This window comes from Lepisma saccharinum, chromosome 20 (genome assembly GCF_977018435.1).
Source record: "Lepisma saccharinum chromosome 20, izLepSacc3.1, whole genome shotgun sequence".
NCBI classification, from domain to species: Eukaryota; Metazoa; Arthropoda; class Insecta; order Zygentoma; family Lepismatidae; genus Lepisma; species Lepisma saccharinum.
In genome coordinates this window covers 7,152,469-7,179,648 of record NC_139248.1, presented here as the reverse complement: position 1 = coordinate 7,179,648, position 27,180 = coordinate 7,152,469, and the positions used below count along the sequence as shown (strand labels likewise).

General features: G+C 38.9%; 2 protein-coding genes across 2 annotated transcripts in view; one reads left to right on the top strand and one right to left on the bottom strand.

Moving 5' to 3' along the window:
- LOC146003521 (WAP, Kazal, immunoglobulin, Kunitz and NTR domain-containing protein 2-like) overlaps positions 1–6,246 on the bottom strand; it is a 32,640-nt gene extending 26,394 nt beyond the window's left edge. Inside the window, exon 1 of the mRNA XM_083141808.1 lies at positions 6,180–6,246. Coding sequence (XP_082997934.1) covers positions 6,180–6,246 — 67 coding nt within the window. The remainder of the gene's footprint in view (positions 1–6,179) is intronic.
- A 2,655-nt stretch (positions 6,247–8,901) lies between these two features.
- Positions 8,902–27,180, top strand: part of LOC146003804 (synaptic vesicle glycoprotein 2B-like) — a 30,247-nt gene continuing 11,968 nt past the window's right edge. The window contains exons 1-7 of the mRNA XM_083142223.1: positions 8,902–9,014; positions 12,313–12,474; positions 13,583–13,745; positions 14,476–14,597; positions 15,461–15,708; positions 18,562–18,737; positions 25,186–25,406. Coding sequence (XP_082998349.1) covers positions 8,981–9,014; positions 12,313–12,474; positions 13,583–13,745; positions 14,476–14,597; positions 15,461–15,708; positions 18,562–18,737; positions 25,186–25,406 — 1,126 coding nt within the window. The 5' untranslated portion in view covers positions 8,902–8,980. The remainder of the gene's footprint in view (positions 9,015–12,312; positions 12,475–13,582; positions 13,746–14,475; positions 14,598–15,460; positions 15,709–18,561; positions 18,738–25,185; positions 25,407–27,180) is intronic.

The following is a 27,180-nucleotide window of genomic DNA, read 5'->3' as shown; positions in this document are numbered from 1 at the left end:
TTCTTAACAGTTATGTAATTGTATAAATTTCCCCCCAAAATTGTTTAAAATTGTGCAACAAACAACGTGAGTTCAACATAGAATTTTAAAAGATTTGAGAAAATTCTTTACCTCCAAATTTCCACCGATTTCCTACCACAAAATCTCCTGACGAACTAAATCGGGCAGGATGAAGAAAATATAGAAGATGGATCATGGCTTGGTTGTAAAAAAGCTTGCAGCTGGATCGGCATACTCCATTTCCTTTGAAACATGTCCGCTGGTGAAGTAGAAATAAGATTTGGACATAATATTATTTCTATTTCCTGAAAACATAGTCCATTGAATTCGATTTTTCCTCTCCCAGGGACTGGCGTTTGCAGATTTTACTATTATGTCAAAAGCAGGGTGCTAAGTGCCAACAAAGATCAAACTGTGCTTGGTTTAGTACCATTTTGCTGGGATTGGCAACGCTGATTGAGGAACAACTTGCTGGTTCCTCAGTTCTCGCCGCCCCTCCCTTCACTGCCCCCTCCCCCCTCATCCATCTGTCTGTAGGATGACCGCCGTTGTTCCTCAGCGACCGGCAGAAAACCTGTGGCCATCGTCTTTCGGTTGCTGCGTGCGAAAGCAGTCAACTCTTGACAGTAGCTATTCTAGTCAATTGTACGTACCGTGCGCTCACAATTTTATAACACGCATTAAACTGCTAAAAAGTAGAGAACTCGAAATAAGTACAAATGAACTGTACGAAGTTCCTCACCTTTCTACATGGAGACGCCCCTGGTAACGGCACTGTCGCCTACGCGAAGATTCGCCACATAAACGTCAGAGCATCGTGTACTCTTCCATATGCAACACTTAGCATGATGTAATCTTTCTGAAGTAAGCGCTATATTTTAAAACCAGTAGCAGAAGAAAGCACGAATACGCCCTCATCACGAAAGGACAAAGCAATTGAGAGGCACTTTAGTCTCTCTGGAATGGGAAGAAGGTTAATTCTTGTTGGCAATTTGTCCAGTGGTGTGTCAATTAATTGGTAAGAGGCAAATGTTGCAGTGGCGAAGCGTGACATTTTTACGTAGTCATCGCAAGACTTGCCAAACGTGAGGGTCAATCTTTCAACCCTGGAAGGGGGGGGGGGATTTCTAAATTGATAATGATGATAACAGTGTTCGTACAGACGTGTTAAGTAGAGATGGCCAAATTCATTGTCTTCTACGTTGTATATGATCGTAAAATAAGGAAGACTAAACTTTCTTAAATTCTACCCGAAAAACGGAAAACTTGTTAAACGTCTCTCTCCGAAATCCGGGTAGTAAAATTTCCGAATCGATATTTTAAATTTTCCGGAATCCTGATGTTGTTGACCATCCCTGGTGTTAAAGTAAGATATGTTAGGGAAAAGGTTCTGTCCAAGTAAGTATGTCTGTCACCTCGAGAACAAAAATCTTGATCAGTCTTGTCATTCGTAAGCATAGTAAACACAAAACAACATTGAAGTACTTCGTGTTTTGTAAAGTAAGAACATTATTTTCAGAAAACGATATTTGAACCGCAGGATCAAAAGAAAGAAAAAATGAAAAGGAGAAATACCCTGAAGGAAATATAATGGATTTAGAACTGCTTCCCCCCCCCCCCAAGCTCTTTCTAGCACTAACCGTGGGGAAATTTATGCTTTTGCTTACTTATGACGTCACTGACAGCCTGCCGTGTTTGTAAACAAGGGGTCTGAAAAAAGGCCTGTTATGACCAGACCTTCAAAAGCGGGGAAAAACCGGTCGAAGGACCTTGGATTCGCAGACCTGCTGCGATGACTTGGCCCGCCTGATACCATTGCACTCAACAGGAAACGTAGCGGGACGGCTGGGCACGGGGAGTTAGAACTTCCTTTCGATGCGCTAAACTTAGCCAATCTCTGGGGGTTTTCCTAGCTGTTTAATGGCGTCCAGTGACTAATTTCGCTCAAATATGCGAGTATTCCGACTTATTTTTTACTTCTTCTCTAAAATATTTAAAAAGCATTTTTTATTATTATTTTGCTTTGTCATCGCCACATCTCCCGATGACCGGACGCTTCGCCTCTGAAATGTTGCTTTAATAGAACACAGTATTTTACCATTTTTAATATATCCGACCTTGTTTTACCAGAGAGTATCTGTGGTTTTGCTAAGGAAGCTGTGCCAAAAAGCCCATTTACAAGAGTACTTCTGCGTTTTGAAACTATCGTATGTATTTGTTTTCCACTTGTGAAAGAATCAACCATTATGAATATAATTTACAAGGACCAATTTAGGGGAAGGGAGTCAAAGGGGGTCCGGACTCCCCCATTTCCGCAAAACGTACACAAAGGTGAGGATTTAATTATGATTATACGGCTTTGCGTTCACAGTGTCTGCGAAAATTTATGCGTACCACTACTATTAATAATACGCATAAAAATAAAGATCAGGAACCTTACTTTTCATCAGATGGGTCTAAGACTTTTTTGGTATTCAATAAATAATCCATTTAAATAATTTTTTGACATCGATTTCATTGGTAGAGCAGCTGTTTCTACACACATTTTACTGATCTTAATTAGACATAAGCTTATGAATACGTGCTGATATATATATATAGTGGCGGCGATTGGGTTCCAAAACCTAAGGGGGAGGGGCAAGGTGCCAAAACTGGGGGGGGGGGGCAAAGACAGCATATTTCCCTTTGTAGATAAGATTTAGCAAAGTGTGCGGGCAAAAGTGGGAGGCAACCGCCCCCTTGCCCCCTAATCGCCGCTACTCTATATATACACATATTTTTATGTAAACTCTTACCTGTTCATGTAAGTGTGACAACAATTATATGTAGTTTGGATACGTACCTATTGATTTCGTATGAGTATTACGCACAAAGAAGAATGCTGCTACGACTAGAAAATCAAACATATTTTAACCACCTTAAATATTTATTTTCACAGTAGCATGTCCACTGACAAAAATAGGATTCCACATCTAAAGTTCTTCATTTGAAAGGCTAATTTGTAAGCAGTGTTGAGAACTGAAAAAACACACAATCTGATGGTGATGAGTAGGTTTAGGATTTTGATGACCTAATACATGCAAGAAAATGCTCTATAAACTTAGAAAAATGACCTAAAAATTCTGAAAGAAGTGTAAAACTAATTTACATACTACCAAGAGAAATTCAAATTACAAATTAACGTTACAGTATCTATCACATGTTAATTGCGTATGATAGTACTGTACAAGTAAGGAAGTTCACTTTTTCATCTTTTACACTTTAAGTACCGAGTTGCAGTACACAACGAAAATCATATGAAAATTTTCAAAAGTGAATGATTGTCGGTTTTCGGACAAGAGAGCCTTGCACACTGAAAAATTCCTCTCGACTTCCACCGACACAAGAGGAGCGTACTTGAAATGAACAATAGCTTTCAATATTCCATAGAGTGCAAATTGCTTCCCTGACAAAATGTCCGACACAGAGCACAAAACTTTGTACCCCTTGATTTTTAACAATAATCCGTCTGGCGACAATACATTTACAGATAGAGGGGGAAATTACATTGAAATCAACAGCTTGTGTCAACAATACTGCACAGAATTTCTTTGTTTGTTCAAACACGGTCATTCAGAACTGCGCTGAAGGTAATAAGAGAGTCGGGAACTTCTCTCCTTCAAAGGGTTACATTTGCATGTAAAATGCCCCTTCTTTCACCAAAATATAGGAAAATGCATAAAATGACTTTTAAAAGGCCGAAAAATGACAAACGGTTTAAAAAGTTTGAAAAATGACCTTTACTCCAAAAAGGGTCAAAAAATGTAAAAAAATGTCCTAACAAAGGCATCCCAATTAATTAACTTACGTGTAAAAGACATTTGTATCTACTTATGCAATATTTCTGCCTTACCAAAAAAAAAGATGCATTTGCATCAAAATCCTAGCCCTAGTTATGAGAGTTACAATTAGCGATGGTACCGAAACGAGACGAGATGTGGTTGAGTCTCGTCTCGTGCCTGCCTAGATATCTCAACCCCAGCCTCAGCCTTGAATCGGTATCTGAACAAGTGATGTGCGTCTACGCGTAAACAACGATAGTTTATATTCTACACGTAGACTATTTTGTACACGTAGATTACGTAATCTGTGTAAACAAAATGGCGAAAGGTGATAACTTAGCAAAGGGCGCCGTGGAATTAAATGAAAATTATACTGCGTATCAGTTGCTGATGCGTGAGGAGAACTTTTCATACTCTTTCTTCCAAATTCGAACAATTTCTCACGTAGGAAGAAACCTAATATAGGAAATATTCTAGTGTTTTATCGGGAAAAGACCACTCTTGGCTCATGACTGCCATCTGTTGTTGCTTTTTGCATACTATTTATCTTCTTCCATAGTTGATAATACTCGTAGAAGAGAAGATAAATTTTGTTGTAAATAGGGTTCTTGTCATTTCGTTAGGAACCAATATAGTTGAAAATGTAACTTTCATTTCATGAAACCCTTGAAAATTAATTTTAATGCACTTTAGATTGTCTACGTAGTCTATATAAACTACAACCCAATGTAATCTACGCTTAGATTACGTGTAGACAACGGATGTAGACGTAAACTTATAGTCTACGGCACATCACTGATCTCAACTACTGGCACGGGGGTGGGTATTCTATTGCGATCATTTTGTCAGCTATTTCACCTCTATCATACTTTATCTTCATCTCCACGATTTACCCCAAAAAGAGATAGAAAAGAGGCGTTCAGTAACCCGGTCGTGACAATAGTTTGAGTTTTAAGTTCACTTTATGTATAGCTAGGCTAATGGAGACTGGACGTTCAGTTTGAAGTAAGATCTTAACCACCAGGCACGTAGCCAAAGGAGGGCTAAGGGGGCTGAAGCCCAACCAAAATCATACAAAATATCTAATTTAAGTAGCTTATAGTGGTAATTAATTTTACTTCCTTAGCAAGATTAAACATTAGATCGCAAGAAAGTTTAGTGTATAATATAGCAACCAGCATATATTTTAATATTCTACAATTTAATCCAAAAATAAATGGATCAACAGCTGCCAAAATTTATAGTTTTCTTTGTGAGAGGTCACACAATATAAACATTATGAGTAAAATTTGCCCCTAACTTTTAGTCTTTTTTGAACAGAATATGTAAAAGGTAATAACAAAATACGATAACTATGAATTTCAGTACACTAACTGTACAAAGTGTAAGAAAAATAATGTCACTCGAGTAGCAAAGCCCCTCTTTTTATATAATTGACAATAAATTTCGATTAAAATTGGTATATTTTTAATAACTTATAATAGTTGTTATTGTAAAATGACAATTATAACCGTGTTAATAATTATTATATCTACTAATCAAGTTTTATCAATGGCCTTCCCCCTCTACAAATATTTCTGGTGACGCCTCTGTTGATAACGGATGAGCCTGGCTACGGGCCTGCTAACCACTATGTACCTCCACAGGGTATCAAACCCGGGGTACCTTGATTACAAGGCGGCAATGTTTCCACTACGCATTCGGGGTGGCATTGGTGCCAACAGTGTGGAAATGTAGAGTATAACGTTGTTGCCTTGTACTTAACGTTTTGGTTTAAATACCCCACGAGAACACATTTCCATGTATTACAGTAATTTTAACTTTGAACTGTAGGCCCAGTCCAAATACCTCCTAGTTGAACATTAGGTGACCTTAAAAACCAATTTTACAAGATACTCTTTTACGTTCAATAAACAAGAATACCTGCCCGATGGCATCTGCCTAAAACTGTCGCCTTGTAATGAAGGGAGTTCCGGGTTCGATACCCGGTGGAGCCACATAATGGTTTGGATTTTACTTTAAACTGTAGATCGATTGATTACATTAAGTTATTTTATGTCGTTTTTCTACCGCTTTTGGCTAATCGCGACGATGAGGATGAATTGTGAAACTCGCAGATGGACGACACGCACAAGTCCCGCAGAAGGTTATCCTGACGCCAGAGCCTCGTTAGTCTGCATAACGCAATCCAAGGGTGCAATACGTGGAAGAGAGGTTGAGATTTGGGCGTCTTCACAAAGGATCTAAATAGTAAGTGTTACAGAAAAGGCGCTACAAGTAAGGCATTACTTGTAAAGAGACACTTACTTTTACATGGTCTAAAGGCAAAGTTATAAAGCAACAAGGTACATTACTTACCACAAGACGAAGGGAAAGCTACAAGCAAACACGAAGCGAGCGCTGTCCACAAGCGTATCGCCTCCATGACAAGCACTTACATTATGAAGTTTACGTTCAACGCGCATGCGCAGAGAGACGCTCTGTCGAAAAAAGACCGTTCATTTACAAGGATTCGGTTTCCTGAAATCCTGTCGTGGTAATTGATACCGTAAAAAGCCATCCTGCTGGTTTCTCCTCGAACCCCCCCTCTCCCCCCCGCTTACTAAGAACTTTAAGATCTCGAACGATCAAGTATTCAAACCCACCATCCTTTTCTTTTAAAAGTTTGCAACTTTCACGAGTTTCTGTGCCTACGAGTCTTCGTTTAGGGACCTACATTTCTTTCCTAACACCTAAGAGCTTTTCCATCCGGCGTTAAACAGCGATAACAGACGAGAAAAATAAAAGTCGTTGTAGCTATACCCCGCGACAGGTTAAGTTTGCAGCAGGTTTTATGTATCAATCCACTCTAAAACTGCACTCAGCATCCCCGTGCCAGTCTCTCCTTAACCGCCAAGCTGTTCATATCACAGACAGTGAGAAAATCCTCAGTATTGAAGCGGAACTATTTTCTGCGCGCACTTTTGGGTCTATATATGCGAAAAGTTGCTGCAAGGTTAACCTGTCGCGAGGTTTAGGTTTAAGGCAGCAGGATTTTGATAATGTATACGTTAAAACATGGACGTCCGCAGGTTTTTTCCCCAGGTAGGAGCAAGCAAGGTATCTTTCCGGGGGAGAGGGGGGTCAAACGAGGCAACTCCCCATAATTCTATTGTCCCCTCAAAAAATATTGCTTCAGTTTGAAGTCATCATGTTCCTGCAAGCTTTTGTAATAATTAACACATAATGACTGAGATGAAATGATATGCGTGAAATATGCAATTTTGAGTTGACTATAATTTTCCGGGGGCGTCGTCCCACTTGCCCCCTCCCCCACCCTTCCGGGCGTCAATCCGTTAAAAACAGTTATCTGTTTTTTTTTCATTGAAAACTTGTTTAGATGCCAAGGGTCGTTGAGAAATTTTATCCTATAGTTATGCAACCATGCAGGAAAACTACACAATCTTTGGTACCCTACGCGAAGATTGTGTAAACAATGAATGCAATGTCTTCTCTATGGACTGTAGTACGACCTGTGGGTCGCCAAATTCACATCTTTCTTTAATACAAAAGCATTAAATACATCCTTTATAATTCTTAATAATTTTGAACAGACAAAATTTTACAGAAAAAAACAATAACATACTTGAGCAATTTATCTTTACTTCGATTGTAATTTGTTTTTGGGCATTCCACGAAAAGTGGTTATACTCCATGTAAATAACAAAATGAATTAATATGGAAATTATTATTGATTTTAATTGTATTAAGGTTTAGATGTTCGTGAATGCATATAATTTTTACATTTCACCAATAAAAGTTACTAGCATCTGCAGCCTATATGCTTCACAGACAAATGAAGTCGGAATTTATTACAATTTTAAAGCGTCACACACGTAACGCACTTTTGTTAATGCTTTTCATGCATTCAGTCTGTGCCATCATACCCTCGTCTTTTTCATTTGTTACCATACGCCACGAAGAATTTCATAATTCCGTGAAATCAGTACATTTTGTGTGTAAAATGTCACACACGTAACATTGAAATGCCCCTATGAAGTTCCCTTTTATGCAGATATAGGCTAATCGGGACTGAAACTACAGTAAGTGGTATCCGAACCACTATGTGCCTCCACTGAGTATTGAACTCGCGACCCCTTGATTACAAGGCGACGACGTGAACACTAAAACTTTGGGGAGGCGCAACTTCGGTTGTTGATTGATTGGGCTTATTTTACTTCTCCTTCCAGCCACTTTTGGCTAATAGCGAAGATGAGGATGAAACAAGGGAGAATTACATGGACGACACAGAGGGTAGAACAGACGCAATTATGATTCAAATCTCTAGATTGACCGCATGAGCACATTGATGATTGATTAATTTTAATTAAGGAAAACTTTTAACATGACCTTACCTCACGCAATACTAGGGGTTATTATACTTTGTGAATATATTCACTAATGCTCTTATTTTGGACCTAACAGCTTATGAGCAGTTTTTTTTGTCCTTTATATTAATAATATATATGTAAAATGTATGTAACCCCTTTACATTAAAAATATCTTTTCGTCTTTCCCCCACATTTCACGCACATTAGATTCAAAAATTAAAACGTTCTCCTTTACAATCGTATGTTACATTTTCTTAAGAATGTTAACAAACTATAACCTATCCGAACATCTGGATTGACAACCAAACTTGACAAATTTATTGGAAACTGAAGCTTTAAGTTGCATGCAGTTATACAAAGTTTCATGTTCTATTATATTTTGAACATTCCAATATTATAGAGCCACCAAGCCTTCTGCAACGTCAGAAAGTATGCTAACTACAGGTTTCCCCATAACTAAGTCTAGCGACACTAGCGCCACTGCCTCCACACCAGGGTTTCAAACGTCTTGGTGGATCTATATACGTTGCACGTCTGCACTTTCCCAGCTACATTCACTTCTCTTCTTGTTCCTTATTTCAATTCTGAATAAATGTTGCCTAGTACATAAATGTGTAAAATAACAAGAATCTTGTAGTTGTTACGCAACGGATAAGCATATGTCCACCATTGTTAATGGTAGGAAAAACTATTTAAACATATCCTAGAAACGATAGACAGGAACATTTGTTGCTTTCAGAGACGTAGAAAAATCGATAGTGTCATTTTTCGGTTTGATAGAACAGCGAAATGGCAGACATGGATGATGCGGTTGATTTTACAGGTGAGAGAATCACTTATCGCACATCGTAGTGAGCTCCTTCGTCAACTGACATCAACTGCTTTCTTTGTTAGGGATTAATACACAATAAATACACTGCAATTTTTCGGGACGTGATCAAAAATGTAAAATTTATGTTAAGAGCCCTAAACCTAACAGGCCTAACCTAACAACGAGAACATTTTTCGTGACGTCAGTAGACGAAGGCAAAAATTAATAGTAGGCAAATTGTCCATCACTACATTCATGCATTCTGTTTTCCGCAACGTGGGATTCAAGAATTGAAACAAGAAGCAAGAATAACCGGAGAACAGCATATGTTTGATCAGTCCATGATTCTTAAGGGCAGGAGGAACAGTTTTTGTCCAGTCAGCCGCGAGGACCCTAATCTGCTCCTCCCCCACCGACCTTTCTCTTTCTCCAACTTGCCGAGGGGAGATCCTGTGCGCTGGATGGTTTCAAAAGGGGGAGAATACTTAACATTATGCTTATGGGAGTATTGTTTTACTTGTTCCCTTGGGAATATCAAACTTCCGAAAGTGTTGAAAAACACATGAACGGAAAGAACTCACCTTGAAGATTTCAGTTCTCGGAGGAAAAGTCGAAACTCCCATTGATTAGCCGTAACGTGAACTTGATTCTTCTCCATAAGGAATACATGAAACTCTGTTTTTTTTTTTACAGATCGTACCTCGCTTAATAATCATCTTAAAAATCGCTTCCACTTGCAAGATGGGAAGAAATTCATTCTCTCTTATATTTAGTCGGGAGTTTTTAAAAGTAGCAGCACCCATTCCAACGATATTGAAATAAATCCACACCTTCGTGAAACTGTCTCTCTTCCCCTTAACAGATGGCACCACAGTCGATCCAGTTGCTAGTGGCCTCTTGAGGAACTTCTGTAAACTATAGTCTCACTTCGCAAGTTATAAAACGCGTGTGGCCTGTAGCATGTGATGTTGTCCCGTGCCAAAATAAACAAGAACAGCTTTGAAGTGCCACACCTTCCCGCCCACTGCTAGATACTCCTCTACGCAAAGCACGCTTCCAGAATTCTAAAATATCTCGTAAATCGTAAAGGGAGTGGCGCATCTTACTCAGTCTACACAGCGGCGTGTTCACGATATTATTTCGGGGCTGCTGTTTTTTTTTCTTTAAAAGGGAGGGGAGTTCATTTATTTTGGAACTACAGTATACAGTGGCGTATCCAGGTGGGGGGTGGGTGGGGCTGATACAGTAGCGTACGCAGGATTTCATCAAGGGGGGTGTTATCTCGAAAACTTTCTACAAATTCACATTACCATTGTTTTATTATACTTTAATTAATTAAAAATAATAATTAATTAATTAATAATTCTTATAATTAATTAATTAGTTTAATTACTACTAATGCAGCTGCTATTTATGAAAGAAATAGAACAAAATTACAATTCTTTTGTTTCAAAATAATTGTCTAGTCAACGGTTATTTGTATATGATAAGTGAGACATTTTAAGTGTGAAGAAAATCCATAAAAACAAGCAAATATATTAAATTTATTGAAATAATCGAAATATGAAACTCATTCAAGGAGCCGCGCTGGTCTAGTCTGACAACTTCGTGGGATATCCGGGTTCGATTCCCGGAATTGGTTGGAATTTATCCAGCCTTGTCTCCGCACCCAGCCTATGGGTATCTGAGAGCAACCTTGGGGGATGAAGGCTGCCGGAGCATGGTGCTGATCACATCACTTGCAAAATAGTTCGAGATCAAGAATCTTTGGGGCCCACCACACCACTATGTGTGACTTCATGGCACGGTGCTATATACACGGGGGAATTTACATTACCTTTACCTATGGAACTCACCCAGGGTGATGATGAAGCGCGAGAATACATGTTGCTAAATTCCACTGAGTCTATGTTTTCGTTGTAAAGTAAGTTTATAGACATTCCAACACATTTATCACTTCTAGGTGATTCACAAAAGACTTCTTCGACATTATTTAATGATGTGGATGTAGACTCAGCATCACTTGAGAGTTCACAAGGGGATGTGAAATCAGTACCGGGAAGAACGTTTGCAATAAGGACGAAGCAAGGAATTTTCACAATTCTCGCAAGAGTCACTGCGCGACTTTTTGCAAAAGAAAATTGCAAAATTGAACTTTGTAGCGGCTTAGATTGTGTTTGGAATGTTGTGTTTTTCTTCATGCTGCATGGGAATAATAATCCAAATTATTATTATTGTTATTATTATTATTATTACTGTCGCAGATCTTTGACTGTGATAAATTAGCCATTTTTAATTTTTTCTACAGCATTTTCCATAATATTTCAAGAGCTCAAGGGGGGGGGGTTAAACCCGGTAACCCCCCTTGCGTACGCCACTGGGCTGATAAACCATTCTGGAACAAGTTTTCTTTCTTAAAACAGCGTGCGTGAGATATCGTGGCACCAATGCCAAAAACATGAATGTGCAAATACTTTTTAAATTTTTTTTATCTAGTGCAGTTTCTGACTACTTTTCGTTGATAGGTTTGACCTAAAAACAGCTGTACGTAGGTACATATTTTACCTATTTCAATATATATCCAAGTGTAAAAACCTATTTTTCACGAATCTTGAAATATTAAAATGATTTTTTTTCTCAAAAGCAAGATTTAGCACATTCATGGTTTTAGCATTCGTGCGACGATATACGAAAATAAATCTCTCCTGTATTTTCACCATTAGGTTAATCGAACCACGAAGATGAGAGAATGACGGTATAAAATTGTGAAGAGAGCCTGAGAAACGAACAGTGGCCTTCGATATATTTGTCATCCCAGCATTTACTACGAGTGAACGTGGAAAACCCAAACTAGGATGGCCGGCCCTTGGATTTATATACATGACCGTCCGAATGGGAATCCTTTACATCGAAGAGGGTTATTGGTTCCAATGTAAAGTGGCGAACTGACATATACTCTATCTCAGGAATCTCTGTAGCAGGGCCGCACATAACGATAGAGAAGAGGAGAACGCAAGTGGCGGAGCGAAGCAGTACACGATACTGGTAGCTGCAGTCGCTATTCTCCCCTCCAACGAATCCCGTTCCTTGTCACGTGATCGAACCGTTTCGAGTCACTACTTGAGACTTGGTTTCGTCCGCTCGCTCCCGACATTCCCAGGACAGAGTATAGACAACTGGGTATGGGTCAGAGTGCCATCTGGGGGCTTCTCCCGTCACTATTATGTGATGTTAATGGTATAGGTATTCAGGTTGTAAATAATTTAGCCATATAAGTTACGTGAAACTAGTCATGCCAACTTTCTCCTAGGTTCAGGTCTGTTCCACAAGTATCTGATGTGCATCTGTAGGCTGTGCTTCATGTGCGAAGCCATCGCTATGGCTTCAGCTGACGTCATGCTTCTCTCGGGATTGTGCGACTTGTCCCTGGCCACGAAGGACATTCCGTCATTAAGAGGAGCTTTTTCTGTCGGTAAGATTAGCGTGATAGAATATTAGTAGTTGATATGTGAGTTAACGGCAGTTTTAGTATTCAGAACTAATTAACATATATTTAGAACTAAATCAATAATTTTTATGTGCATAATTTATGGGTTTTGTTAATATATGAATATTAATTTGTGATAAATATATGTAAATTAGTTCTAAATATATGTAAGTTAGTTCTAAACACTAAAACTAAAACTGCAGTTAACTCACACATCAACATCAACTATAATATTATTTTCCCGTTCTCTCTTAATTAACAGAAAACATCGCTGAACAGTTATTAAAGTGTGCTCACACCCTTCCTCAAAAATGACAATTGTGGTTTTGAAGAAAGTGTAAGTTTGTGAGGTGCAATTTGGGCGTGAATAACTAGATAACTTTTACTAACTATACGTGAGCAACGAGAAGAGTTTTTCTTCTCGAACCATTGTTTCAAATTTCTCCTGTTGCATTTCATTTATTGACAATAATAGACATGATATCACTCTTCAAAAGTTTTCTTTTAGCGACAATTTCATGGGGGGAGGCAACTCTGCATCGTTTTCACTGCCAGACAGCAATCTGTGGGGACATTGCAGTTACTATTAAAGGGTTAATCATATTCAAAAAATTACCAACATGCAGGATGTAGATAGCAAAACAAGCACATAATCTTACACCTTAGTGGCACATTGAATGATACATCATTTCTTTACAAAAATTTATATCTGATTTTTCCCCAAAAGTATTTAGAGCTCTGTTAGTTTTTAATTTCTAGTTCTAATAACTAGTTCTAATTTCTAGTAACTCTTCTTTTTTTAATCTCTGTATGTCCTCATTGTTAGGATCAAAGTTGGCTAAATGTTCTAAAAAGCGAGGCCAACTTTGAACAAAGAGGTTTATATTCTGTGATTTTGTTGATATGATTTTTTGAAGCAATGGTGTACATGTGGTACACTAGTAACAAATGGTTATGTTAAAAATGTAGTGTGAAAATAATTAATTGAGATATACGATCTTACGGCTTTGTTCGATTTATTGAAGGACACGTAGTTTAATTTGACATTCATTTCCCCATTTCACACTTCCATCTTTTCAACTGGTCGTTACAGGGGCTATCCTTGGGAGCTACGTCTGCGGCTCGCTGTCCGATGTGATTGGTCGTCAGGTGCTGATCCCCTTCACTCTTCTCTTCATCTTCTGCGGGACCATCTCCGCAGCTTTCTCTCAGCTCTACACAGTCATCCTCACCAGCCTCTGGTTTCTAGGCGTGGGGTAAGCACTTATCATCCTTGGCGATGAGTGAACATTCTCTTTTCGCCGGACTTGAAGAGAAACTCTCTTCATGGGCATTGGGCGAGCATTTTCTCGCTAGGCTCTGAGCAAGCACTCGCTCGCTAGGCGTTCGGCAAGCATTCCTTTGCCTGATGTTGGGCAAGCACTCTCTTTCTAGGCGTTTGGCATGAACTCTTTTTCAAGGTGTTGGGAAAGCACTGGCTCGCTAGGCGTTGGGCAAGCACCCACTCGCTAGACGTTTGACAAGCACTCTCTTTGCTAGATGTTGGGTAAGCACTCTCCTTCTAGGTGTTGAGCGAGAATCCTCCCTTTCCGTCATAGGCGTTGAATAAACACCAAGTTTCTTGCTTGAGTAGATGCCCCATACGTAGCCTTTGAAAGCTCTTGAATGATGATAAAGAGGTTCTCTCGAGTAACCAAGTGGATTATGAAGATTTAGAGCTTTCGAGAACTAACATAATGCATAAGAAACCCTTCAACTCACAGCTCTTGATGAAAACCCCAACAAATGTCGATTGAAATGAGAGAAGAGAGGAAGAAATATTGTACCTAGGTACCTGAGGAACGGAGGCGTTGGAAAATTCAATAACAGCGTACTCTGAATCACAGAATAATGACCTGGTAAAATCGACGATCCGTTAAAATGATTACACATAATGCTCAAGTGTTATGGAAACAGCTTCTAATATGCAATACATCTACTTTACAGAATCAGTGGCAACTTAGTTGTGACCTCATTATATGTCGCCGAGTTCCAGAGGAAGAACAACAGAGGTTCTGCCCTCGTGTCATTGGACATTGTCTGGGCTTTGTTTTATTGCATAAGCATAGGTAAGCATATTAAATATTTATTTCATTCCATTGGAATATAGACGCTTGTGATGAATTATCGTAGATTTTTATACGACCCCAAACATACAACATAAGAGTAAATAAAAGTCAATTAACACTCATTGTAGAGTAATGATATTAAGGTTGGCACCACTGCTTTCTTGAAGAAAGAGAACAAGGATGTGACCCACTTGAGCCATACTAGTTTCTTTTATCTCACCCCCATTGTCTGCATTCGAGGTGGGAAGTTTCTGAACAATATCTCTGCATAAAGCGACTCTGGACACCTCGGGGTAAAAACGCTACCAGAGAGTGATGTTGATCACATCACCTTCAATATGACCGAGATCGAGAATGCTTGGGCCTTTATCTTTTACCTGTACTTATGAGTTACAATCAATATGCACATAGTAGTGTTGTTCAACTAGTAAGATAAGAATATATACGTACACGAGAAGTTTCTTTACTTTATATATTGAACAACTCTGTATTTCTTGCTGTATATTGCCTACCTTGTCTCCATTTATTTTATAATGATGATTATTATTGATACTATATAAACTCAATAATCAACTATTCCAGCCCTGGAACCCCATTTCTGGAAGACAATACGCTAATCTCTAGAACATGGAAGTCTGCTTGGTTTCTGTCCACAGTATTCGTATATTGTTTACATAAAACATTGCAAATGTAGGTTAGAATCGATTCTAGGTGAGGTAAGCCCCCCCCCCCAACTGTAGCTTCTAGATCCGTCACTGGTCAGCTGGGCGGATGCTTCACGTAAATTTTCATAGCTGGGGTAATAGGTTACTTTCCAAGGTGGTTCTGCGCTTAGGAAACTAAAGTAGAAGCTATTATTGCAGGGTTTTGCTACCTTGTGATCCCCAGCGAGTACACCTTCCACAGGGGCGGTTCCAACGACTTCCGCTTCAAGTCGTGGCGAGTATTCGTGGCCATGGGCGGGATGCCCAGCGTGCTGGTCGCCTGCACCTTCGCAGTGGTGCCAGAGAGTCCCAGGTTTCTCCTGGCTAAGAGGAAGGACGCCCCTGCGCTGGAGGTTCTCAAGAAGATGTTCGCCCTCAACACAGGGTCACACTCGCAGTCCTATCCTGTGAGTACTTTCCCATATCATGTTTCAGTATTGTAGTTTGCTTGTTTGATTGATATAGTTTATTTTACTACGAATTATACACGTTTTTTTTTTTGGGGGGGGTCCATTGTAGGAATCAGGTGTAATGTGTAATGTAAAAATGAAATACACGTGAACCTATTCTCTTTTTGTGCAGATTAATACATATTATTATTATTATTATTAAAAACTAGAAGCAAAACATTACAAATAATATAAAAATTACTTCATTTCCACATACATATACGGGGTGGACAAAATAATATGAACACCCGATTAGATGAGCTCCATTTTTGGAGTTGTGTGCTGACTCCACTGCACGCACGGAACGCGTCTTTTGTTTTCTCCGTGTCCTATGATCCCTCTGCTAGAGGTATGAGCCACCAGGAAGCCTGTGAACGGCTTCGTGTTGTGTTGCGCTACCATTATGTCTGACCTTACAGACTTCCAACGAGGGCAAATTGTTGGTGCCCGATTAGTTGGTGCATCCGTAGCAACGGTCTCAAAGTTAGTAGGGGTATCGCGAGCTAATATGTATCTACCGTCATGCCAGCATACAAAGTGCAGGGGAAAACGACGTCTGCGAAACAGAATAGTGGCAGAAAGACGAAACTGACAGAGAGACAGGAGAGCATTAAGGAGAATTGTTGGCTCTCAAAGGAAGACAACGCCGAGAAGCGCCGAGAACTGCATAAACAGAATATCCATGGCAGGGCCGCTATTGCCAAGCATCTTGTAACTCAGGACAATGCCAAACGGAGACGTCAGTGGTGTCAGGAGCACAAAACCTGGACTACCGACCAATGGAAACATGTCATGTGGTCCAACGAATCAACCTTCACACTATTCCCCACACAGGCCGAAGCATACAATCCAGACTGTCTGGTGCCAACAGTGAAGGGTGGTGGCGGTAGCGTAATGGTGTGGGCTGACATTTCATGGCATTCACTGGGTCCTATTGTCACACTGAAAGAAAGGGTAACTGCCAAGGTGTATGAAGGCATTTTAGGTGACCATGTCCATCCAATGGCATTGTTCTTAGCAGGGAATACGATCTTCCAGAATGAACCCCATTCATACCACTGGCACTGCCCAAGATTGATTTGATGAGCACGATGACACACTTACACATCTTCCCTGGTCTGCACAATCGCCTGATTTGAATATATTATCGAGCCATTGTGGTCAGTTGGAAACCAGAGTACGGGCCCGTTTCCCTCCGCCAGCCAATCTCAAGGAATTGAGCAGTTTCTTGTTGAGGAATGGTATAACATCGCACGGACTACCATCCAGGATTTGTATGCATCCATTCCCAGGAGGATTGAGGCTGTTCTCAAAGCTAAAGGTGGGTGTTCATATTATTTTGTCCAACCCCTGTATTTTTTCCAAGCGTACGCTGTTCCGGAGTTTATTGTTCTAATGATTTCAAGTTTAATAACACCGTGTCCTTTCATTCCTCAAACGCAGCTCGAGATATTTTGATTTTTGAATTGTTAACTGGTTAACATTTTGTGCATGCTAGAATGCTCAGGGAGAGGATTTCGCACGAGTAACAAATAGTTCGCACGGTCGACGCTAGATAGCGTACGGAATCGAAAGCTACTTCGCTCGAGCGAATAACGTGGTATAAGCTAAAAGCCCAGTAGTACTCGTATAACAGTAATTTGTCTGTGGTAGTGAACCCTCAAATATGGATCGTGAAGTGAAAGATGCAGTAACATTGAAACTTAAGTGAACAAAGTCATCACCTCCATGTTCAAATGTAGTTTAGTCTATCTTACCAATACAGTGATACATATGAAAATTAAATAGAAGATTGTGGTCTGAAACTGCCAGGACGGATATTTTACATACGATTGTTGTCACATTAAAATGATATTCCATTATATACGCTCGAGGATGGGAGAGACGAAGGATTACGAGCGAGCGAATATGATTCCATGCAGTACTCTGGAGTGCATATCAACTGTTGAACATATACTAATATGAGAAGAACCCCAGCACTAAAGTGGACAGTCATTTGTTTTCACCCCTCGCTTCCATAGTGCTCTGCGTTGCCATATGAATAATTTATCTCCCTAACTTCTTTCTTAAAACCGCGCATTTTGGCAACACAAGGGCAGGGTTACATGGCAAGCACCTGATTACATCACCAACTCTTGCTTGAAAATTCGACGACAGTGCCACAGGGCAAGGACGTATTTAGGGGGGTCCAGGGATCCGGACCCCCCCGAAAGATATACTAAGTACTAAAATAAAATAATCAAAATATATATTTATTATCATTTGTTACATAGTCGATTGTTATTTATTACAGCTGAACTTATTGAATGTCAAGGAATTTGGCTTGTACGGCTTTAAAGGAGAGTTCCAAAGATTTATGCACACTACCAATGATAATTTGTATAAAATATTAATCAGGAATTTTACTTTTAGTCAAATGAATCTAACTCCTTTCTTTGTTATTCAATAAATATTCAATTCCTTATCTGACATTAATTTCCTTGTCAGGTCAGATTTTTTTTACAAATTTTGGCAATCTTAAATATAGGCTACGTAAGCTAGATAATGAATATTTATATTTTTAACATATTTTTACTTATTCATGTAATGATAACAATACAATATTAATTAATTTACATATTTAATTTAATAATTACAATTATATTATTATTATTATTATTATTATTATTGTTATTATTATTATTATTATTATTATTAGTGAGACTCTTGGTCGGACCCCCCGAAATGTATTTCTAGATACGTGCCTGCCACAGGGGTTTTCTCTTCTTGGTCAAATGATCCACTGACGAATCGAAACGCTTTCCTTTACAGCTCTCGAGCTTGACCAACTTCGTGGAGCCAGTGAGCGACGAGGAGGATGACCCGATGGAGATGAATACGGGCCACCACTGCCGCACCTGCAGATTGATCACCCGGAGGACCTTCGCTCTCTGCAGGTACAAGAGCAACACCCTGGTGTACCTGACCAAGGTGGGAGCTTATCTTGGGTAAGTGCTGATGTGCCACTGGTACAGTCATGTTAGAAAAATCTGTCGCATGGAATTTTTCTAAGTCCAACGTATTACGAAATTATGTTGGTAGCTCTGAAACAAGGAAGTGTTGTGAAATATACGATCCTCCAATCAGAGTGAAGTTCGATTCGGAGGAGCAGGAGGCGTGACTCACGGTCTTGTCCACAGGAAGTTCAACCAATGCAACATTTTCAAACATGAGATAATGTCCTCATTGGTTAAATATTGTTTCAATAACGCGAATCGGCAGAAAGATTGCGCAAAAGTTTACTTTGTCGCTTTAATTGCCTTTAATCGTTTCAAATTATTATTAAATTGTCCCAATTATATTTCACGAACTTAATATATGTATTCATGTATGTGTTTGACAATCATATATCACTGATTAGAACAATTTTCACATTGTTTTCACTACGTGAGATGACATTTCATTTACATTTACGATAAAATAGTAGTTTGGGTGTAATAACAGTTTTAATTAATTAATTTAGAGGTCCATTTTTATTTGTTGAGTTAATGATTAGGTTAATTCGTTAATTTTCGCGGAAAGAGAGAACCACAGCTGAAAAAAATACACAAATTGCATTATTGAGGTCAAGAGTTCGTTTTAACATCACTTTTTGCACACATAGGCTAATCACGACTCGGGATACATTTAAATTGGAATCTGAAACATTATGCGACCTGACGGGAACTCGGAAAAGGACACACTGATTACAAGACGTCGATACATTACCACGATGGTCTGGCGAACGCCAATAATAATAAGGGGTTGTGGGAGTGGGAGATGGGTGAAGGAAATAATAAAATAAATATTATTTTGGGGGTATTTAATGTTATATTTATACACATACAAACCAAAGAAAATATTTATGTTGATACATGTGTGTGTGAGGGGTGGGGAAGGGGGAAAGGAGAGGGACAGAATAATATTGGGAGAGATGGGACGAAGAGGTGATTGTAGAAAATGTTTTATTAGACTTTCAGTAATAAACACAATCAAATCAATAATGATTATCTTACAAATACCATATTTAATGTAAATTTGTTTTAGAAATGGGGCGGGGAGCTGTTTGTTTAAGTTCAGTGCAGGATAACAAGTGGAGACACATAGTGGTTCGTACCTCACTTTAAACTGTAGGTCCAGGCCCGATTAGCCTATCTGTGCATAAAGTGGACTTATAATTCAGTAGGAAAATTACGTCGATCTAGAATTTTGGATTTTAGATGCGTTGAGAACACGAAAATTACCAATTCTTATAATAAGAAACCTGTCCTCATCTTACCATTTTGAAAGAGAGAGAGTTAATTGTATAGTCTTTCGTTGTTAGTTTCAAAGAAGACTAATTCAAATAGTAACAATGGGAACGAATAAAGCTTACGAAAAGTATTTGCCACCGTGGGGATTTGAACCTACGACCATTAGAGTGACAACCACTACCCCACGAGTTCGTTCCTTCATACGACATGATTATAAGTTAAGACCAATTCGTTCAATGTGAATTAGAAATATAATCCCCACCCGTCTCTTTATAAACAACACACCCCAACGCTCCTTTGTAGCAAATGAAATAAATGTGGTATAAATGTCACAAAACATTTAAGCAAAATCTACTATATTTACGTTTTACATGGAGAGGTTACATCTTCGAAAATTGAGGTTGTGGTTTGACTGTAATTGTAGGATACCCCATATGTATTGATAAACCAAGGCTCTAGTGTGTACTAGATTGGTTGTTTTGTACTGACGTGCTCAGGAATTTGTAAAGAGGTATGTAAATATTGAAATATGTTAATGCTTATTTTTTAAACAGTGAACTCATATTTTAATATATCTCTGTCCATCTCATTATCTCACTTAGAAACTAATTAGTATTGCAGGAGTCATACTGAAAAATCTCACGTGACAATGACGAGAAATTAGATTTAGGGAAGGAATAGTTTTCATATTTTAAAACCTCGAAGGGCCTTCGGGTATCTCCCGACTGTCAGTCCCCCTTCCACAATTCTACCTAGAGGTGGGGAGATCTTCAACTGGCAACGAGGTGACGTTGGTCAGCACGTCGAACCCTCAGCCGTTATAGAAGATATCTGAAACCGCGTTACACCAGTCACTCGTAGCTCCCCAATTTCCTCACGAAAGTCGGTTGCCACCGGTCCTATACACATAGCAGGCCGAGAACCCAGGACGACTCGAATCCATGCCGTCCCGCTGCAGTCGAAAACACAGAGTCTTAGACCGCACCGCTACGGAGGAGGAGAGTTTTCATATTTTGGTTCTTGTCGACAATACATTAAATCTATTACGCATCAAAAATTAGTGGAAAAAATAGCCAGTTCTATAAGAGATTCGAACCTTCGATCTTCACTCAACTAAGCCGCTATTTTTTAACAATTTCCCATTTTCTCACTCAATAACCTTCGTTGAACGTTTATCTTAAGAGTCTTTAGCAATTTTGTAAACCTTATTAACCTATCTGCTGTCTATCACAAATATATTTTACAACCTGGACTAGATTTTTATGTCTGCAATTTAGAACTTGACTTTTGTGGTAAGTAATTCTCTACCGTCTACTTTAGTAAATAAATCAAAGTCTACAGATCTCATATTTTGTAAATGCGAAATGTCATTGTTAAATGTTAGAAACGATTTCTCATTCCACTGTTAGTTCAAGATTTAGCCACAGCCATCACGTATTTGCATTCTGGAAACCAGCGTGAAACGTGTTTCCCACACTTCCAAGGTCAGGTGAACCCTTATCAGTTGTATTGGATGCCTGTGAACATGTTACTTCATACGTCATGGTACTGTGGTGGATTTCTTCCCCTTCCCCTTTTACCTTGAACGGAAGTAATCCCCGACTGGGCACGACGAATCAATCACAGAAAAGCAGACTGTCTAGTAACTCGCATGTCATGTATCATTTCGAGCTCCTAGGTTTTGGAAAGTGAAATAAAAAAAAGTATGTAACAAATTCATAATGGTTGACTTCTTTGGGTATTATTTCATGTCTCTTTTCTACTTACTCCTCTGAAACTTTTGTCTACTGTTTTCAGTAGAATAGGTGTTTTGAAACATCTACTGTCTTCAGATTTTCAAAAAGATATAAATACAAAAATTAATAAGGGGGAATGAAATTAATATTTACAGCCAAAATATTAAGCTTAACATATTTTACACTACACTGAATAAATTATTTTCACTTGCAGTTTCAGTACTGTACTGGTTTCAGTAGATCAGTAGGTGTTTTGAAACATCTATGTTAAGATTTTTAAAATTTGAATTACAATTTGTGTGCATCAAAACTTCGGGTATTTTGCACCCGTCACGCTATACGGGGTCCAGTCCCTTATCATGACTAAAATAAAATCGTGTCCGAAAACTAAAATATCATTACTTGGGTTAAAAGCTGAGCCTGTAAAGGGACAGTCAGCACAATCAAGGACAAAAGACAGGACAACACACACACACAGTCCTACGAAGATTATACTAACAGCAGGTCCAGTCACCAGAGCCTCGTTAGTCTGCAAAATACAGTTCAGGGTGTACTACATGGAAGTGAGGTTGGTTTAGATTTTAAATATATATAAAAACGATTTGTCAGTGAGGAGGAATAAAAAGTTATATTTGCAGCTAACATGCTGAGCTAAACACACTACAAGGGTGTAAGGGAAGGCCTTTCACGAAGTATGTACACCCAATTGTTGCTTCCACGTAGTACACCCTGGACTTCAGTTTGCAGACGAACGAGGCTCTGGCGACTGGCCCCATGGCCAGTTTACTTTTCTGTATTGTCCTGTGTTTGTTCCTTGTGGGTGCTGAGAGACACAGTAGAGTTCTACAATTGATACCACTAGATTCTGTCTACTGTAAACAGTAGAAATTACGTAGGTTTATAACGACGATGAGAATGAAACAGAGGTAAAAAAAATGATAATGAAATTCAGAAGCGACCTGGAGCAAACAGGAACGTAGAATGTCTGGCAGCGAGACGCAAGAGTTGATCAAGCGATTGTAGCGTCAAATTTAGCTTAGAGCTCATAATTGATATTTCTACATGAGCTCAACATACAAGTTACATACAATGAGAGAATTGAAGTTAGTTTACGTCTCACGTGATATGAGTCGAAACTATTGTTGCACATTGAACTGTGAAGTGGATCAATATTCAATTAGATTAATTAGTGAATGGTGATATGCTGAGATTTTGTAACGAGATGTGCGGAATGGGTGACAGTATAATAAATTATGGACACATTGATTTGAGTTAATATATTTGAACAATCTCATAACGTGTGATTTTGCATGAAGCTTTATTACTTGAATCTACATCACTTCATTGCAAATGCTACCAGGCATTTTATGGGGTGTAAAATTCTGTATTCGATTCCCCGTTCGGTTAACCCTGCGAATTTTATTCTTTATTAAACCGAAAAATTATTTATTGCATTTCACTTATTACGAAAATTCGTAAATTATTTGCTTTCCGAAATGTAGAGAAATATATTGTTTTTCATGCTTATTACAAGAATACAACTATGCATGGTGAAAAAAAATAATGTAAAATAAATACTATTCACAAAATGACGTCATTTTGTTTCTTGATAATTTTCCCTAAACTAAAAATGTATAACTTTCGCTGTACATGACATTTCATCGAATATAACACATGGGTCATTTTTATGCAAATATTTGTAAAATGATGAGAAATTCAAAAACATAATCTGAAAAATTATTTTGAAAAATAACATTGAAAAATAATTAGAAAAGAGTGTTATATATATATATATATATATATATATATATATATATATATATACATATTATTAATTAAATACAATACTTAGTTGCTCTATATAATAATAATAGGGGTAATGGAACTGAAGTCAAACCTATAATCTTCGGCGTGTGATAATGATAGCCTATCACCGAACCACTTTACCATCTAAAAAAAATTGAAGTTTATTTCTCGGAAATTACTTGCTAGTGCACACAGGAAAATTCCCATACCAATAACTGCTCTGCAGTTAGCTGGGACAGGGTATACATTTGTCTTTTTAGTGTGTTGTGGGTGCCCTTTACAATCTTTCACTTTTAACGTTTCCCAAGGGGCTCTTTATATCCCTTTTTTAACTTTAAATATGGGTTTTAGATAAGAGGAAGTTTTCCTCGTATACGTTGAAGTATGTCGACACCCCTAAAATTTTTTACTAATTTATGCAGCTCTTTCGGATGATTTTGAATATGTGAAAACAATCCACAAAGTGAGGAAAAGTGGGATTAGTTGCTTAATTGGAAGCATCAGCGTCCTATAAAACTCGTAATTATTTTTATGTGCCTAGTGCTCGAGTTGGCCCTTCCTCTGCCTGATGGGGAAGGCTGGGTGTGTTGCTTCTTTCAAAGGCTTTTATCATAAGTAGGGAACGGATTTTAAGGTGCAGCACCTTACAAAACTATATCTGTTTTCATACAGATCGTTTGAGATATGTATTCTAGGAGATGAAATCAAGCAAAATTAACACACTTTGTTGCACCATTTTGCACATTTTCGTGAGATTAGCACATTCATCTCCTTTTTACGCCCTCTTTGATACCTTAGCACCTTTTCCCTTCCATTTCCTTCATGTTTGACACGGTCGTGCCAGGTTCATCCATAGGATATTAATAGCCATAAGAATATATTTATCTCAATACAAATTGAGAATGAGCAACATGAGACTGTATATTGGTATACGCGTGATACCTCCCAGGGTACGGGAAAACATTAAGATTTGCAGTAAATAGAAACAAAAACACAGAACTTACGTTTTAACATATGAATTCAGGATCTATGTATCTTGATTATGCAATTTAAAAAGAACCAAAGTTGTACATCATAACAAAACTCACAAAAAAAATCACAGTAACAGCACAATCTTTCTCTCATGCACTTCCATTAATCTCATAACTTCCAGCTACAAGATTCATATATACCAGGCGGGATGGTGTACTTCAACAGTCTGTTCATACGTCCGGGAAGGACATGTCATGTTTTGTTAAAAATATTGCAGAAAAATAAATGATTTTCACTCTTCTTGAGCATCTACATAAAATCCTATAGTCTCATTTTGTAGACCAAAACGAGAGCTTTAAAATGGTGTAATATAATCATTGCAGCCCCAATAGTTCCCAGAATAATGTAGCAAAACCCGCGAGAAAAAACACAAACTTCAACAAAACGTATTCGGCAGAACCACAGTTCTCTATGCGGTCCGCGCGCATTATATACAGACGGCGCAGAAAAAGAGAATAAAAGCATTTTATCAGCACATTTTTTTGCATATTTTTGAAAACATTTTCAGAACCTCTTTTTCCCTTTCCCGACCATAATTTTGCACCTTAAAATCCTTTCCTTAATCATAAGTTTTGCTATTTGTTTTCTAGATATACCTGGGCGTCTGCTTGGTATGTGATGAGCGGACCAGACAAAAACGTGGAGATTACCTACTTCCCAGAGAACACGGTTCCCAAGAATGCAACAAGCTGCCTGATGCGGATAGACAACGCCTTCTATGTCTCCAGGTTAAACCTCGTCTGCTGCCTTATTGTTGTGTATTTCGTGCTCTTTTACATTGTTGACATCGTCCAGAGAAGATACATACTCAGTAAGTTGACAGTATACTCCTTGAGGCCTTAAAAAGATCGCTTCGCGGGCTTGCAGCAGACGACAATATGGGAGTGTGTCTGCGAGAACCAATCAGGTCCGCGAATGAGCTAGCCCGGTTGCCACAGCTAGCGCGCTGCTGCACCCTTCTGGAAGGGTGAGTGACCTCTGCCTACCTCGGCCTGTTTGTTCGGCTGAGGAGCAGACGACACGAGAGTATCGGCAACAGTGTGCGAGCGACGTCTGCTGTTAGCCCGCGAAGCGCTCCTTCTAAGGCCTCCTGCAGTATAACAGTTATCGAAACCAACTCTCCCGTATATCCCGTATTGGAGCTAATTTTTGGACCCTCCCGGCTCCCGTACTGACATTCTATTTCTCTCGTTAATTTCATTAACAAACAAGATCGCGAAATTTCGACTTATTCCGAGTTGGACGAGCCATACAAAACTTCAAATCGACTGCAATATATTGAACGTTTAACCTTTGGCGGGCGGAAGTGACGTCACATCTTGCAGTGGTTGTTTGATGCTTACTTCTGCAGCAGCCGTTAGGACCAAGAAACATGCAAATTTGTAAATGTTTATTCTCTATTGTGATCTGTATAATATTTAAAATGTAAATTAATTGTTTTGTTGAATATTATCCATTCCTAAACATTTTCTAGAGGAGAGGGCTCCAAACTCACCAAGCCATTGAGCTACTTCCGACATCTGAAAATACATGACTAGCTCCCAAGTGGGGGATTGAATGTTTTACAATCCTTTGTTGGTCTTCAAAACTTTAAGATAATCATTTTTTTACAGCACTAAGAGGCCCGGGACTCGGATTCGAATCCCGGCATGAACGTGTGTTTTCTTTGAGTGTTTCTTCATCAAGCTCATGATATCATCACTCATCCTCATCACCACTATTAGCCAAAAGTGGCTAAAAAAGGGGCGCTAAATTTTAAAAAAATAAATCAAATCACATCAAATTATTATTTAATTTCTCTGCAACAGAGGCTGTCATTTCTTAGAGAGAGTTCAAAACACGGAAATACTTTTCTTACAAACTTCTTAAAACTTGCCCTAAATCAATATCATCTTGTTTTCTTACAATATTAATGAGAAGGGTAACACCCAATCTTGATGCACAACTTTTGTTAAGCTGGGTGAATAGGTTGTCCCAGATACTGGAACGAATTGCCCAGATGTCCTTCTATCTGCAAAAGCAGATCTTTCTGCCAAAGTTTCACTCAAATATTGCCGCTCTTATCTACAGTCTATTCTAGACAAAGCCCTCACGAGCTACTGGAAATGACCCCGCGAGCTACCGGTAGCTCGCGATCGACGGTTTGGCGATCCCTGTGACCTAGAGTAACCCCGTGCAGCTTAAAATCCGCACAATTTGTCGCGACAAAATTTCCCGTAAATTCAATGCAGGAAGTTGATCACCCTATACTAACAGTAGGAGCTGACTCTTATGATATCATTCAATTAGGAAAATGATTCTAAGTGTTTAACTTCAGCTTTCCCTTGAGAGAAGGTTGCTATCGATGGACGTCCGGAAGAGGGGGGCAAAGGGGGGCCACGGTCTACATGGAAAATAAACGTCAGCCTAATATTATATAGGTACAATGGAAACGTGATAACTCGAACTTGAGTAGGAAAAGAAAAAAATCGAGGTATCAAGGCTTTCCACTTACCAAGGTTCGAGTTATTGAGGTCGGCACTACGTACGTCCGGACACAATTGTTGATCACCTGACATTCTACGTACGCACCCTACACTTCGACT